Source organism: Pieris brassicae, chromosome 3 (assembly GCF_905147105.1).
Source record: "Pieris brassicae chromosome 3, ilPieBrab1.1, whole genome shotgun sequence".
NCBI lineage: Eukaryota > Metazoa > Arthropoda > Insecta > Lepidoptera > Pieridae > Pieris > Pieris brassicae.
In genome coordinates, this window is record NC_059667.1 from 21,736,945 (window position 1) to 21,751,660 (window position 14,716).

Here is a 14,716-nt window from a genome sequence, read left to right on the forward strand (position 1 = left end):
TTCGCCGTGGACTTCACAAATATAAGGGGGCTCAACTCCAACATCCATGCTGTCCACTATCATTTAGAGACTGCGAAGCCGGCCTTGCTCTTTCTTACCGAGACTCAGATTTCCTCCCCGGCTGATACTTCTTACCTCTCCTACCCGGGGTACAAATTGGAACATTCATTTGTGCCGCGGGCTGGAGTTTGCGTGTACGTCAGAGAGGATATCTGTTCTCGTCGCCTCGGGACGCTTGATGGAAGGGACCTATCTAACCTCTGGCTGCGCGTAGACTGCGATGACCATCCGCGATTCTATGCATGCCTGTATAGGTCCCATAGCGGAAATACCGAAACTGACCGACTCATTGAGCACATCCAAATGGCTACAGATTCCCTGCTCGAAAGGAATCCTACCGCTGAAATCGTGATATTTGGCGATTTTAACGCCCACCATGCCGATTGGCTCGGCTCTGAAACCACCGATCACGCGGGAAGATCCTTTCACGACTTTGCTTTAGCCTACGACTTGACGCAAATGGTCCCTGTGATTACGCGAATACCAGATGTGAATGGTCATAAACCTTCTTTGTTGGACCTTCTGCTGACTTCACATCCGGAGACCTACCAAGTCTCTGTTGACCCGCCATTGGGTTCATCAGATCATTGTGTAGTACGGAGCATTGTGCCGCTCACGCGCCCTTTACGGCCTAGCTTTGCGGGCTGTCGCCGTGTGTGGCACTATAAGTCAGCTGATTGGGACGGGATGCGGTTTTTTTTTTGCGTCCTACCCTTGGGGGCCCATTTGCTTTTCGTTGAGCACTCCGGATGTCGTCGCTGACTCTGTCGCTGATGTGGTCCTGCAGGGCATAGAACTTTTTATTCCATTCTCTGCGGTGCCGGTCGGTGGCAAGTCCCAGCCTTGGTTTAGGCGTTCGTGCAAAGAGGCTTTGCGCCGTAAGCGTGAATGCTTTAAAGCCTGGGCAGAAGCGGCGACATCCTGTGATGCGGCTATCGGCGAACATAAAAAAGCATACAATTCAGCCTCTAGGTCCTTCAAACGGGAAATCGCTAAGGCAAAGTCATAGCATATTGCCAGGTTTGGTGAGAAATTGGCCCACCTTCCTTCGGGAACTCGAGCCTTCTGGTCTCTTGCCAAAGCTGTCCAAGGGAATTTCTGTCAGCCCTCTATTCCACCACTGCATAGGGAGGATGACTCACTGGCCCATAATGCAAAAGAGAAGGCCGATCTTCTAGGCTGTCTCTTTGCGTCGAACTCAACTTTGGATCAGGTGAAGGAACCACCGACATTATTGCGGTGTGATACTACGATGCCTGAAATTACATTCCGGCAACGTGCTATCCGTAAACATTTATGTTCCCTGGACATCCATAAGTTGAGCGGACCTGATGGCATCCCCCCTTTTGTGCTGCGTACTTGTGCTCCTGAGTTGGCTCCGGTCCTAACGCGCCTTTTCCGGTACCTGTACTCCCTCAACACTGTTCCGAAGTGCTGGAAGACAGCTTTGATACATCCGATCCCTAAAAAAGGCGATCGCTCTGATCCGTCCAACTATCGCCCAATCGCAATAACCTCCTTGTTCTCCAAAATAATGGAAACCATTATTAACGGCCAGCTCTTGAGGTATCTAGAGGGCAGCCAGTTGATTAGCGAGTCTCAGCTTTCGTCGTGGTCGCTCAGCTGGTGACCTCCTTGTATACCTTACACATAGGTGGGCAGAGGCAATTGAGTCCAAGGGGGAGGCGCTGGCGGTAAGTTTGGACATAGCGAAAGCCTTCGATCGGGTGTGGCACAGAGCACTGCTCTCGAAGCTTCCAGCCTATGGGCTCCCCGAGAAATTATGCAACTGGATTTCCAGCTTTCTCGCTGATCGGAGCATTAAGGTCGTCATCGACGGAGCATGCTTCGACCTTAAACCCGTCAATGCTGGTGTCCCACAAGGCTGTGTCCTATCCCCGACCCTGTTTATTCTGCATATTAATGATATGTTGCAACTTAGCAACCTTCATTGCTATGCGGACGACAGCACTGGGGATACTTTTTACACAGGCCGGGCAGGTATTTCTCGGGCTGTTGTTGATGAGTGCCGGAACAAATTTGTGTCTGAAGTCGAAACTCTTTTACGTGGAGTCTCGGGCTGGGGTAGACTAAATCTAGTCCAATTTAACCCCAAGAAGACACAAGTCTGCGCGTTTTCCAATAAAAAACCTCCCTTTGTCGCTACTCCCCTCTTTGAAGGCACTCTCCTTAAAGCCTCAGCTAACATCGGAATATTGGGCGTTGACATATCGAATAACGTCCAGTTTCGCGGTCATTTGGAATGGAAGGCTAAATTAGCCTCCAAAAAGCTTGGTATGCTCAGCAAGCGAGACGGTACTTCATTCCGGGCCACCGCTTGCAACTGTATAAAGCGCAAATTCGGCCCCACATGGAATACTGTTCTCACCTCTGGGCGGGAGCTCCCCAGTACCAGCTCCTTCCACTTGACCGTATTCAACGAAGAGCGGTTCGAATCGTCGACGACCAATCACTTTCCGTGCGGCTTGATCCCTTGGCGTTGCGTAGAGATGTTGGGTCCCTCTGCATCTTCTACCGCATTTACCATGGGGAGTGTTCAGAAGAGTTGTTCGGTCTAATACCCGCAGCTGAGTTTCATTATCGGACGTCAAGACAAAATACAAAATACCATCCGTATCACCTCGACGTCCGTCGTTCCACAACTGAGCGTTTTCTAAGGCAGTTTTTGCCGCGCACCACCACTATGTGGAACCAGCTGCCCACTGAAGTATTTCCGAACCAATTCGACTTAGGGTCCTTCAAGAAAAGAGCGTACCAATTCTTGAAAGGCCGGCAACGCACTTGCGAGCCTTCTGGCAATGTGAGTGTCCATGGGCGGCGGTATCGCTTCACATCAGGTGAGCCTCCTGCCCGTTTGCCTGCTATTACATAAAAAAAAATAAATAGAAAATACAGTTCTAGGCATAAATAAATGTGACACAACCTTGGTAACCACTGATGTGATACGTTCTGTTACCTGTACTATTAATATCTAGGTAAGACTAAAAATGTGTAAAAATTGTAAAATGGCTTCAGGTAGAAAGGTGCCAATACTTTTATTGTTCCTCTCTACACATAGTCGCATTTGATGGAACCACTGAGAAAAGAAGTGGGCCCATTCTTCCTTCATTTGCGTACGCTTTTACCGCATCATCAGGGCTCGTAATGCGAATACCTCGGATTTTATCTTTAGTTCTTGAGAGAGAATGAAAGTCGCAGGGCGCCAGGTCAGGACTGTATGGCGGATGACTCATTATCTCGATACCTGCTATAGTCAAATATTCACCAGTCCATGCGAAAGTGTTTCTTGTCGTCGGTTAAAGTATGGGGAATCCATCTGGTACAGAGCTTCCTGACGCCTAAATGTTCATGTAATATTTTTTGAATTTGACTCATACCAATGCCTAGGCTTGCCCGTATCTGCTGATAGGTCACTCTCTAATCTTCCTTTGTCATCCATCGCACATCACTGATTTTATCCCCAGTAGTCACTGTTAAAGGACGTCCCTCACGCGGATCATCATTGAGATTGTTTAAACTCATTAAAACAATTGTTAATAGTGGCACGAGATGGGGCTTTATTAAAAAATGCTAATCGCAGCATATCTTAGCTTTGTTGTTGAGTAAGCCCACAACGAAAGTCAGAATAAATCATTGACCGAAAATTTTCTCGCGTTAGGTTAATTTTCACGTGTAACGAGAGATTTAGATTTGCCGCCAATTAACAAAAACAAATGACAAATGAATGGAAAATACTACATTAGGTTACCAAAGAGTTCTAAAATTGTAATTCAATAAAAGTTTTCATTAGCAATGTTTCTAACTGGCCAGTTTCAGTGTTATCCACGTATATACACACAAGTAAGCAGTATATTCTTTACTTACATAGTAATAATAATAATTGTATACAAATAGAACTCAACAGTAAGAATACGCGTTCTACAGCTCTACACGTAGTAAAGCTTCTAAAAGCTTTTAACAAGTAGAAAGTTTTAATGCAAAGTTGTGGACTCAACGGCTAAAGTTCTCACCTGTTGAAACAGCTATCAATCATTCGATATGGCTACACGCCAATGTAAATAAATGATCATAAATGCTTAATATATGGTAGAACTTTTATTATCTTCCTCCTAGTAGTTTTAGAAACCTTTCATTGTTATTTACTGTTAATCTTGTCTTATTTTGCTTACTAATTATACGACAGTTGTCAACTATATAACTTTCAGCAGACCTATCGACTTCATCGATACAAAACGTCCCCTCGGGAGTGGTATGCTGCAATACCATTATTGATTGTACGGAAGTTGCATGAATCTGGTTAGCGCTACGCCTTTTTAAGTTCTCATGTAATTATCACACGTGTATATATCATTTATTAACTTATTTGCATACCTATTTGGCCTCATTGCAACATGTGTTTTTGATAGCATAAATAAATTAAAATTGTTATTGTGTACGTAAATTTACTACTTTACCGACTTATTACCCAATAATAAGTCGGTAAAGTCGGTTTTACTTTTCTGACATAATTGTATCGTTAAAGATTTTTTTTTAAACTATTAAATTATTTGATAGAAGCCGGCCGTGTATAGCGTGAATAATTGTGAATTTAAATACTTACATATGTTGTGTTTGGCATCAAGGTTTTTGATGTCTGATTCGCAGCAAACATGAGGCTGATGCCGCCCCACGGGTCGCGGTACACGAACTCATCGCCTGAAAATTAAGTATATATTTCAATATAACACAGAAAGTAAAAACAAAGGAATTTACATACAATCTAAAAGGCAAGACATAAAAAAGATTTTATATCTGAAAATGCACTGACGCAGACCCGCGCTATGGGTGTCGAGCTTGACGCGGGGCTGTGGAGTTGTGAACTTAAACCCTCTGGTATTCAAAGGGATAGCGAGTGGTGGATACCCACTAAAAACACCTCAGCCCTTCATACACCCAAGTCATTCAATCCAAGGGAACCAATCAAGACCTGCCATTCTGGCCTGCTACAGAGCGAGATACAATCAGCACCCTACGTTATCCCTGATGAACCAATAATCCGTATATTCTTTGGAAACTATTGACAATCGAGCAAAGTGTTGTACTACAGTTTTATAGAAGCCAGTAATATTTACAAACCTACAACATACCTACAAAAACTCCGCGTTATCATATGCTAACAAAAATATTTGCCGTGCTACAACTGAATGTGGGTGGAACTGCAGAACACAGCTAGTTTATTATAAACAGGTCATCCAATGCGTTGAGAAGTTGAAGAAACTGATCGTGGTAGTAACACAGAAGGCAAAAGACCACGTGGCCGTTCACCAACCAGATGTACCGATCAAGTGGAAGATTCATAGTCCTCAAAACTGTAAACTGTCATAAGGCTGGACAGAAACTGGTGACAGACACATATAGTCCGCACATATTTTCTATAGAAAAGCTGCAAAACGGGCAGGAAGCTCACCTGATGTTAAGTGATACATGGACCCTCTTTATGCCAGAGGGCTTGCGGCTTGTCGGCCTTGTAAGAATTAGTACGCTCTTTTCTTGTAGGACCCTAAGTGGAGTTGGTTCAGAAACACTTAAGTGGGCAGCTAGTTTCAGTTAGTGTTGTTTCATTTAGTTATGGAACGACGGATGTCGAGGTGATACAAGTGGAATTTCGTATTCTGCCCCGACATAAGATGCTGAAACTCAGCTGCAGGATCAGAACAAGATGCATAGTAACCCATCGCTACGCAACGCCAATTGATCTAGCCGCTTTGAAAGGGATTGGTCAAAGATTCGAACCGCTCTTCTCTGAATACTAGGAGCTGGTACTGGGAAGCCAAAAGGTGAGAACTCCATATGGGGCCGAATTCGCGCTTACCAGATGCTTCCTTGCTGACAATGATGCTCAGACTGAAGAGAGATGGAGCGCGACCACCTTGCTGGATAATATAGCAACTTTAGAAATAAATATAGTACATATGAGTAGTAGCCAACTAACGGTAAAATAACTTTTGAAATCGTGTAAAGTTTAGTTAGTTAAATCGCTACTAACATACAAATATGTCCTCTTTATAACATATACTCCCCATATACTTACATCAACTTTCACTAGCCACTTTAAGGGCCTAACATTTTGATGCATATATTCTTTGTAATTTATTTTCAATGTTGTGAAGTGTTTATCTCAATTATTTTGATTGTATCAGTTACTAAGTAAATGTCGAGTTTGTATGAAGTTTTTTACTTTGTATTTACTTTTCTATAAAAAAAGAGTTGTCAATAAAAGAATAAGTTTCTTATGGCATATAAGAAACAGGTATCACTTATTCCGTCGTACTCTCGGTACTCTTTTAAAATAGTAAATCGTCATACAAAATGGCAAATAACACTTATTGTAAAACAAATATCGCAAATGTTTTAGTAGTAGCCTATCTAGTCCTACAAAACCAGGCATCGTAGATAATTAATTGATATATCGTTTGCGTTTATGATATTTAAGAATCGGGTTGATTGATTGGTTGTTGATTTCCCCATCCTTCAGTTAAACTGAATTTAAATTTCCTGTACCCACTAGCTACCCCATCCCATGTGTCGAACCGAAGAACGGCTTTTGGTCAATGGTGACCGATGTCTAGATTGAGCATTCTAATAAACGAGCAAGGTCTGGGTATTCATAGTTGCCCTGACATTTTAAAAACAATTTCACTTTAGTTCTTAAATTTTTTTTTCTCTTCGTGTTTGTTATGCCTACGCATATCACGAATATTGTATTTAACTTTTCTTAAGTACCAATGTTTCAGTATGCCGAGCGTTGGCAAGCTTTTGTTAATAAATGTTTTTTAATATTATATCATGTTTGGGGACGTATTAAATATACTGCAATTAGTTTAATTTTTACTTATAAAGTATAAAATACACAAGAAAATATGACTTCACAAATATTACACACATCAATTAAAATATAAAAATGTTATCTGTGTCTAATAAGAAACTTAAACCTCATAAAAAGCGTGAATCACAAATAATAGCTAAATAAAAATAAAAAAAACAATGGTAAATAGGAACATTGTTGTAAAATATACAAATATTTGGACTATTAAAGTAGGAGATATGATACGATAAATTATTCCCTTCTATAATACATTGATCAAAGGTCCTCGAAAGTATAATTATATTTGAACTGATATGTGGTACGGGTTAATTGAAGTCGAATTGAGCCCGGTACTGGCACATTTAAATGTAATTCGGCTATTTGGAACTGCAATTGAACGCCATCTTGATTTCGCAATATAGGTAACTGCGGCTGTATTCGTGTTATACTCGTTATTGTTAGATAAGAATTGTTACTACTTCGGACTTTTTATTTCATTTATTGGGAAATAAGCTTGTTGAGAAGCGATACACACAAACATACAACATAAAAATACATATTAAAAAAAAATTAAGAAATAGCAATTTTACTTTTTTCATAATTTTGGTTCCTCATAATGCTACAAATGAATATTGAATAAAATTGTCTTCAAGTAATAAAATACAAAAAAATGTCCTACAAAAGAGATGTTAATAATGTGAACATCAAGAAATTATAGACGTCAATGCGTATAATCAGATGTAAAAATGAGATTTTATTACTTAATAAGAACATGTTAAATCTAAAAGTAAGTGTATGTTAAATACCAATGTAACAAATGTACCAATAAAGTTTGGTCCCAAAAATTCATAAAAAGAAAATTTTAAGTTTGGGTCCTAACCTTTAAATCTGGCAGCGTAACTCGCGGTATTGGGATACTACATTGACCGAGCAAAGCGCCAGTTCTGGAGTCACCGGTACTATCTACCAGGCACCAACTTAAATCTTTAATAAGCGTAAGCATTTGAACTCCACGGCCCAAGACGCTGTGACTTTACTCCAAAGGTAAGTATGTTTAATTAATTTTAATGATAATAAAAATAATACAAATTGTGTTCGTTATGCTAATTCAACCATTGTAGCAGTTAAAAAGTTATTTTTACATTAACTATTGGACGTTACCGTCAGAAATAAAATTGTTGTTTTATTTCTCTTCAGACAGCATGCGATCTACACGTTAGGTAAGGAGGGACCTTACTATCACATTATACTTTTTTAAGGTCTTTAAAGGTAAAATATATAATGCGGAAATGTTAGAGAGACTGGGTCTCCGCGTGGTTAGCGATCGCAATTGCTGGCAGTGCCTCTGGCGCGAACGAACTTACTTAGAGAAGCCATTTACGCGTGTCTTGCGCACCCTAAATATTATTGCTTGTGAGACAGATGTTTTTATTTGAACACTGGCTGAATTCACAAGAATTGCATTATTTATAAAGTGGTTTAGATTTTAAGTTTTTACTTGTTAGGTTTATAAAAAAAATTTAGTTTAGTTTTCTATTGCAAAAATAGGAAATAAATAAATAAATTTGTTTCACTGATAATTTAGAATATGTTTTATGCGTAAAATACAGATTGAAGACATTAAATTCAAGCGTAACAAAATACTGGAAAAGACAATTTAGTTATTAATTAGTACCGTTGTAATTGCGAATATAATGAAAAGTGTCATTAGAGCGTGAAAACAGTATGAAATTTAACGACCAAATTACTTCAATGACAATATTTCTCTTAATGTTTTGTTCCGTAACAATTTTATGGGACATAAAAGGATTTCAATAACAATTACAATGGACAATATAGTGTTGTTTCGATAGTTTTGGTAACTTTACCAATATCGGTCGGCATTTGTATATAACATAGTAATTTAACGAGATATTTTAAGATATATTGCAGATAAATGTCGATATTCGAGCAATGATAGTTTATTTATTATGTAAATCAGTGGCGCTAACACTATTGGTATTTTGAACCTGCTTTTAGAAGCAGCCTTCTGCGATTTTTAATCAATTGCGCTACAACGTTTTTAGGTCTGGGCCTCAGATTTATGTATCTGCCTTCGACTTTTTGGATCTAAGGCAAGTCGGTTCCTGAAGGCAATCCTGAAGATGTTTTCCTTCACCGTTCGAGCGAATGTTAAATGCGCACATAGAAAGAGAAGTTTATTGGTGCACAGCCGGGGCTCGAACCTACGAAATCAGCGATGAGAGTCGCACGTTTAAGCCACTAGGCCAACACTCCTTCTGTACTTAACACATGTCGTTAATAATTAAGTACATGCACGCAGGTTCTTTCACAGTAGGAGCAAAACTGCGTAGCTAGAGATAATTACGTTGTGTAAAGCCGATATGTTTTAACACAACTTCAGGGTTGAAATTCGCACTGAAGCAATTTTTTATAATAGGAGAGCTAACAAGCCTAGGGAACGCCCAAAAAGGGCAGTCATCGCAGCTTTGAATATTTTAGTTTAGTTTTGCCGGTCTTTGAGGAATCCGGAATCCTACCGGAATCCATTCCACAGTTCGCTATATAGAAGTATTGGTAGAGGTCGGTTGGACGGTCCACGTCGGTTTTTCCTGATAAATATTTGATAAATGATTCTGATAAATGATTGCGCTTAAGAGCAAATGGGTATAGTTAAGGATGACTGAACTTAGCCTATCTTCTTCTGTCTTCTCTTTATGTCCATGTAGTAAGAAGTAAATGTTATGTTATATTATTAATAATAACGCTTTATTTACTAATAAGGTTGGTTGCCACGAGCACGGCACGACGTTGGAGGTCCAAAAACAAATTCTCTAAACTGTTTCAATTAAAAAAATATGACGCGTAACCGAAAAATATGTCAGTAAATTTAGTATCACTTCAATAAAACTTATAATTTAATTACAAACTGGCTGCTTGATGCTACGCACGTTTGCTGTCTTAGAAGTCTAGAGTATATCTGTATTCAAAGTAAGGTAAAGTGTCTCACGGTCTTCAATACGACGATTATAAAAAAACTTGACACCGTGAAACCACTGGTACTTATTATCATTAGGGCTACACATATCAATAACAAAAAACCGGAGAAAAAATATTATGAACCAATAACGAAAACTATAACTAACAATTTCGCCTTTGTCCCAGAAATAAAAAACAAAATCGAAGACTTTTTCCTTTTGCAGAGGTTTGTGATCTGTTTGTCTTGAATTCAAAACATAAAACATCCAGGTTTTTGATGTGCATATGTTTTATGTAAAAATTTCGTTCTTAAGTGCTAAAAGTGTAAAAATAGAATACGAGAACAGAGTGTGTTTAATACAGTCTGTAATAAGCGTTATTGGACAGTTTCCTATGTTAAATATACTTTTTATTAAACTTAGCTAGACTTAAATTACTTATTAGTCTTAGTTAGGCTAGTAATGATCCATGATGTTACAATGAAGATAAATATTTTTTTAAGACATTGGTATTTAAAAAATATTGATAGTTTAACGTGACAACGCCATACCAAAACATTGATGAAATGATTGCATACTTTTTGGAATAACATTTAATAATTTTTATTGTAAAAGAAGGAAGTTGAAGAACAAAGAAGTTGTGAATCCTCGGATCGGTGGAACATTATTATTACGCATAGGCCAATATAGAGATACATGCGACGCAAGCGTACAATGAGCGTACCGGGACAATAAGCATAACAGGACAATAAGTCATGATTTGTTAGACGTTGTCACGTCAAAATTCCAATAAAAATATGTAAAGCTTTACCTAATGTAAAGAGGAAACTTAAATAAAGTTATAATAGCTTTTAGAAACCTTCGATACGCAATAAACGAATCAATTACATAATTCACATCTATAACATTTCCATAAAAAATCATTCAATATTAACACTTCATTTATACATACACTGTAGTAATCGTGGATTCCAAATGGGTGACAAAAGTTAATTAATTCCCGGAGTTTTGGAATTAAGGCCAAAGCACGTAACTCTCATACATTCCCGTAAAACAACAATGCAATAAATAGTTGGTTCTTTTGTTTACGATGCAATCGAGTGCAATGAATATGGTTAGGCTTGTATTGGGTTCGTTGTGTAAACGTTTTTTCTATATATCGCATAAGCTTTTCTCCTACATGCTAATTTAATTTTCTTAGGGATGGGTGCGGAGCAGTGTTGGCCTAGTGGCTTCGGCGTGCGACTGTCATCCCTGAGGTCGTAGGTTCGATCCCCAGCTGTGCACCAATGGACTTTCTTTCTATGTGCGCATTTAAAATTCACTCGAACGGTGAAGGAAAACATCGTGAGGAAACCAACTTGCCTTAGACCCAAAAAGTCGACAGCGTGCGTTAGGCACAGAAGGCTGATCACCTACTTGCCTATTTGACAAATGATTATGAAACAGATACCGGCCTGATTTGAGGCCTGGATCTAAAAAGGTTGTAGCGCCATTGATTAATTTTATTTTTTTGTAGGTACGGAGAAAAAATAGAGGACGCCCACGGACCTGGTAAGCTGGAAACACGGCATTCTTTTTTGTTTCGTTTGGATTATTCTAGACGCGTTTTTATTACCTTTTTGCCAATTATATACATTATGAGTGTTGTTAACTACGTAGCAAAGTATTAGTAGTATCAGTCTAACCTCTTAGTTCTCAAACTAATTTACTCCATAATCTACGACTGACAATTGTGTGCGTTTCGTGTTATGAATATCTGGAAACGAGTTACTCAGTGCTTATTTTAATATAAAATTGTGTATTAACTGTCACCGAACCGGTCTTAGTGGTACATAATTTTATGAAGATATAGAAACAAAATGTTCAAATGACACACTACATTATCATTCGTACAACAATGAAAGCTTCAAAACATTTTGTTAAATTACTCATATCAAACACTGGCCGGAAACACTATAAAGGTTGTAGTCCTGCAAGCGTTATATCACGTCTTTTCACCTATGACAAGTCCAGACACTATTTTATCCCTGAATATACACGTAATACAATATATATTGATTACAGTATACGTTTAATAAAATAAATCAATTATCAAAATAGTGTTAAACGGAATTCCAAAAACAAAATACGCAATGCAGTTTATTCAAACGACTGCCATTTTGAAAAAATAGGTCGTGATTTGAACGTATGAAATAAAGATTTTTATATATTTTTGTGTGTATAATAAGTAAATGTAATTTATGTATTCATTGACTTGCCGCAGTATGATAGTTTGCGAGTTTTGGAGGGTATACGAATTATTGGATTTGCATTTCTTAATTGCCACAAAATAGTGTCATAAAATCTGATAAATGCCAAGAGGCTGATTGAAAATGGTTTAAATTAAACAAATATATTAGCCGTTAACATAATTATATGAGCTGTATTGGCTCAGTGGTTTCAGCGTGCGACTCTCATCCCTGAGAACCGATGTTCGATCCTGGCTCTGCACCAATGGATATTCTTTATATGTACGCATTTACCATTCGCAACAACATGATGAGAAACATCGTCAGGAAACCAGCTTGCCTTAGACCCAAAAAGTCGCGTGCGTCAGGCACAGAAGGCTGATCACCTGCTTGCGTGTTAGATTAATAATAAATAGATACAGAAATCTGAGGCCCAGACCTAAAAAGGGTTGTGCCATAGTTTTTTTAACATAAATTATATATAAAAAAATATACTAAAGATATAGCAAAAGATGAAATACATAAATTTACAAAAGTATGTAGGTTTGAGACGATGCTTTATGACGATCGTGCATCATGGAAGCCCTTACCGCCTTGAGAGCGGAGTAAGATGAGAAAATTAAGTTTTTTTTTTTAATTCCAAGTACAGTTCCCTATAACACGGTACCCCTATAACGCCGAGACTTCTGTAGAGTGAAATTTATAATGATTTGTAAACTCCATACAGTTTTGCGTACCTTTGCACTTTCAATTGTGTTGTTATAAATTAAACTAAATAACTTTATCAATCAAAAAACCGGCTTTACGAGAATACCACTACAACGCGATTTCCTATAACGCTGTCCGAGTTATGGGGGGGGGGGGGGAGGACTGTACGCGCATTGTACAAAGTTGGTTCGTTTGTAAAAGTTAGATAAAACTAAAATAATTTTATAGTTTAAAAAGTGAGCAAATTTCAACGGACTGGGTAAATGTACCAATTAATGTTTGCCGGAAAAGTTGCGCCAAATAAAGGTTAAGTAGCAAAGTGAATAATTAATGCCAGTTGGTTGGCTTGCGCTTTGCCCCAGCGGGATGCGATTTTAAGTATAAAGTTGAATTTATAATAAAATTAGCCGTGCCAGGCAAAGCTCAATCTGAGAACTGGTATATCTTAAACACAAAGACGAAGATAGCTGAATGAGTATAAATATTATTATTTGTTCGGATGACTATTTTAAAGTTATCTTTACTATGTTTTAAAATATTTAAATTCTAAGGTATGTTTTAGATACATGCTAGTTTAAACACTAGTGCTCATAGAAGTATATTATGTTTAAGATTAACCAAAATGAATATTGTATCTCAACGTTTCGTTGCCTATTGTATGTTTACAACCTTTAGAATGTAAGTACAAAATGTAATGTGTTTTTTGGATTAAAAAAAGTATTTTTTTAAATTTTTAATATATTTGAATCTAAGTGTTATATAAGAGTCTTTAATCTTTGATTTTGTTTTGAGAGACTCTTGGGCCGTGGGCCTGAAAGATATAAGTTGGCGTTTGGTAGATAGTACTGGTGACACCAGAGCTGGTGCTTTCCTCACTCAACGAATAATTATCGCAATACCGCGAGGAATGCTGCCAGCGTTAAAGGTATTTTTTTCGACCATTTTTTTTTAATTTGGTTAATTTTCTATTTTTAAATTATTATTATTATGTAGGTTAAGAATATTGTAAATACTGTATATTTGTGTGTTGGAATTTATGTGTAATAAATATACAAGGTGACTCAAAAGAAAGTTCATATTTAGTTGATCGATAAAAAAAGGGAGTCGTGTATCAAAAAAGTGTTTATTTATTATAAAAAGCACACATTATGGGAATTTATTTCTTAAAAATAAAACCGTCCAAATGTAGACATTCGCGTTTGTGGCACTCATTTAATGGAACAATAAAATTACGTATGACCGCTCGGCAGGTAGCCATTTCGTGACGGAAATTTTCTTTCAATTGCGCCAGAGAGATTTAATGTAACCCCATAATATACTATCCATAGCGGTTAAATCGGGACTGCGTGGAGGCCTATTTATGTAATCTCTTCTGGAGATCAATTTGCCTGAGAAAATTTCACGAACTCGTAGCATAGTATTGGACGTGTGCGACGTTGCTCTGTCCTGCTAGAACTATATTCTTTGGTTATAGACAGGAAAGTTTTGACGTTCAGGCACCAAGAAGTCGTCTACATAGTCACATAACGCTCTGAAGTGTAAATGTAAAGTTTATTTTGGTACATCTGTTACTAAAGTATGACTGTAGCAGTGTAGTGTTTTTGTTTTTTTTATAATCTACTGAAACAGACTTGTCGTGCTCCCTAGCATAACCGACCTGGCACAGACCAGGCTCTGGCTACATAACCGACCAGTGGTGGTATAACCAACTGATCCGGCAATGGACTGGTCGCTTCAGAAAACGGAGAAGACCTTGGGAGGAAATAATCCTTTAAAGTTCTACGGCAGAATACTGTTTAATATTTTTCTCTAGTCATTAATTATCATGAAAAAGTCAACCCCAGCCAACTCCTACCGCAGTAATGGAAACCGTT

General features: G+C 38.2%; 1 protein-coding gene across 3 annotated transcripts in view; it reads right to left on the reverse strand.

Moving 5' to 3' along the window:
- The window catches only part of LOC123707383 (dipeptidyl aminopeptidase-like protein 6), a 145,214-nt gene that overhangs the window by 47,165 nt on the left and 83,333 nt on the right, over nucleotides 1–14,716 (reverse strand). For all 3 annotated transcript variants that reach the window (XM_045657394.1, XM_045657393.1, XM_045657395.1), the window contains exon 4: nucleotides 4,682–4,776. In XM_045657394.1, the coding sequence (XP_045513350.1) occupies nucleotides 4,682–4,776 (95 nt within the window). The remainder of the gene's footprint in view (nucleotides 1–4,681; nucleotides 4,777–14,716) is intronic.